General features: G+C 43.2%; 1 protein-coding gene across 1 annotated transcript; it reads right to left on the reverse strand.

The window, feature by feature from the left end:
- Window positions 1–732: 732 nt before the first annotated feature.
- Window positions 733–1,571, reverse strand: LOC143596427 (uncharacterized). The gene is made up of 2 exons (XM_077075213.1): window positions 1,229–1,571; window positions 733–1,064 (listed from the first exon to the last, which is right to left on the reverse strand). The coding sequence occupies exons 1-2, from the start codon at window positions 1,569–1,571 to the stop codon at window positions 733–735; spliced, it is 675 nt and encodes a 224-aa protein (XP_076931328.1).
- Window positions 1,572–2,827: the final 1,256 nt, after the last annotated feature.

Genomic DNA, 2,827 nt, shown 5'->3' on the forward strand with positions numbered 1-2,827 from the left:
ATGTTCTGCTGACATAGTAAATCGGTGTTTGAAGATTTTTTCTATCCGTCAACAGTGCGGCCCCAATAGCGATATTAGATGCTGATAAGTACAATGTTAATGGCTCTCCTACATGCGGTGCTATTAAGGTAGGAAATTCCATTAAGCATTTCTTGACCTCTAGAAACGGTTGTTCCGCTTCTGCCGTCCTTTTGAAATGCGCTTTCTCTTAACAATTCCTCAAGGTTGACACAAGGGAAAAGCCCTAGCCGCGTGATTAGCTAAAAATCTATTCATGGCCACCAGCTTGCTATTCAGTGTTTGTACCTCTTTGAGAGAAGAAGGCGAAGGCATGCGAGCGACTTCTTAGATCTTGTCCGGGTTTGCCTTAAAGCTTGCGCTCGTAACAATCACGCCCAAAAATTTACCATCCTCCATCCCAAAGGAACACTTGCTGGGATTGAGCTTCATATTGATCATCCTCAGAGAATCGAATATTTCCTCTATATCTCGTAACATCTGATCTTCCTCTATGCTTTTTATAACCATATCATCCATATACACTTCAAAATTCCGTCCAATTTGATCTTTGAAGGCTTCATCCGTCAATCGCTGATACGTAGCACCCGCGTTTTTTAATCCAAAGGGCATCATTTTGTAACAAAATGTGTCTTGGTCAGTGCGGAATGCCGTTTTATCCTCATCACATGCCGCCATGCGGATCTGGTGATAGCCTTTATAGGCATCAAGGAATCATTTAAACTTGAACGGAGCTACCGCATCAACTTTCAAGTTAATTTCAGGAAATGGATAACAGTGCTTAGGGCACGCTTTGTTTAAATCCTTGAAATCGATACACATCCGCCATGTTTCGTTGCCATTACGAACAATGACCGGACTTGCAACCCACGTTTGATACTGAATTTCACGAATGATTCCAGCATTCAACAGCTCTTGGACTTCCTCGTTCATGGCCTTGGTTTTCTCAGGACCCATCTTTCGTTTTTTTTGGACAGTTGGTGTGAACACCGGATTCACCCGCAGCTTGTGTTCAGCAATCCTCTGTGGGACACCTGTCATGTATGCTGGTTGCCAAGCAAAAATGTCCAAATTTTTTGTGGGCAATTTTTTCAGAAACGTCTTTACTATCTCGAAGATAGCGGGTCCAATTGTAATTGTCTGATCTGGAAATTGTTTGTTCAACACCCACTTCTCTGGTTCGGTTCTTTCCGCCTGTTTGGCACCTTACTTGGTTTTAAACTTTCTGTTGCGAAGAAATGTCTGTTGATGTAGATGATTGCCACTCCGGTGCGGGTTGGAACTCCTACCGCACCATGGGCGGTGGATGGAGGAGCATTGAAATCGCCTATTGCTTCGTGCCTTAGAATGACATCATGTTTTGACTTTGCTGGTAAAACTAGGAATTCAATATCCTCAGCTTGTGTGTGAACTCCGTCACTAAGTGTAACGGTAAAAGAGATCACCCCACGCGGGTGCATCACCTCACCCCCGAAGCCGGACACATGCGCATGAATAGGCTTCCGCCGCACATTGTCTTCCTCGTCTAGTTGTTCGAAACACTTCTCATACATAATATCTGACACGCTTCCAGTGTTAAATAAAACATACTGTGATCGGTAATGGCCTATCAGAGCAGTGATTATTAGCGGGTTCTTGTTGCATGGACCTCCTTTAACCTGCGGGGAAATTACGGGTTCACTCTTCCATTATTCCTCATCGGTTTCTGGACTTTTGTTACCACTTATTCGCTCTCCTTGAATCATGTGAACATTCAAATTCCTGACCTGCTTTTTAGGCGGGCCCTGATTGTCTTGTGCGAAAGCTTTGCTAGACCTGTGTCTCACGTTTTTGACCAAGTGTTCTAACTTTCCAGACTTGATTGCTGCTTCAATCTCATTCCTTAAAGTTACACACTCATCTGTGCTATGACCAATATCATCATGGAACGTACAATGCTTTTTGGGATTGAGGAATGTTCGCTTCATGATCGGCTGAGGCTTTTTGAATTTCACATTTTCAGTGGTCAAAATTTATGAGGGAGTATTGGTTAGTGGAGTACAGTTATTGGAATTCTAGTATCGAATTGCATCTATGTGTCCGCAGAAGGTTTAAGTCTTGACCATATTGATCCTTTTGCTTGTTTGTTCGCCCGCAGATTTTCAAATTCCACATTTAGAATCTATTTAGGACTTTCCGATACTAAGGTTTTTCCAGTTCTTGCAAACAATTTTGCGGCAGTCATTATCTCATCCCATGCTTTTGGCATTCCATCCTTGCCGGTTAAGCAACGAATCAGAGCGTTACTCCTCACGTTCTTGTGGAAGGCTGCCTTCAACATGTCCTCACTAATTCCATCGATGTTCAAACTTTCATCGTTAAATCGGGAAACGATGTCCTCAATAGACTCATTGTCCCGCCTAACGATGTCTAATATTTCAGAATATCACGGGTGTGCTTCTTTTGTTGACTGAAGTATTGAGTGAACTTAGCCACCAAATCATCCCAACTCTTGATTTGCCCATCCGGAAATTTTTCGAAACATTCTCGCATCGCCCCTGTTAATGTCAATGCAAACATGTAGCACCAATAAGGAAGAGTCCAACCACTGACTCCTCCTACCGCCACAAAATTCAATAGGTGATCACTTGGAACTGACATTCCGTTATACTTCCCTAAGGTAGTAGGGATATTTACGTTAACAGGGAATGGGGAAGTACCGATGCACGGTATGAACTTTGACTTCTCAGCAAATACTGCGGGACGTTATGGTTTTGTGAAGTCTTCTTCCGCCTCACTGTAGTACTCCGTACGGCGAACTATCGCACAT

Source organism: Bidens hawaiensis, unplaced genomic scaffold (assembly GCF_021521415.1).
Source record: "Bidens hawaiensis isolate Kalapana, Puna unplaced genomic scaffold, B.hawaiensis_p1.1 tig00046377_1, whole genome shotgun sequence".
NCBI lineage: Eukaryota > Viridiplantae > Streptophyta > Magnoliopsida > Asterales > Asteraceae > Bidens > Bidens hawaiensis.

What these genes read in the sequence shown, in the direction of transcription:
- LOC143596427 (XM_077075213.1), bottom strand. Translation starts at nt 1,571, where the DNA reads ATGTATGAGAAGTGTTTCGAACAACTAGACGAGGAAGACAATGTGCGG. An exon ending in AACAGAAAGTTTAAAACCAA is followed by an intron (nt 1,065 to 1,228) that starts GTAAGGTGCCAA and finishes CTTGGCAACCAG; the next exon opens with CATACATGACAGGTGTCCCA.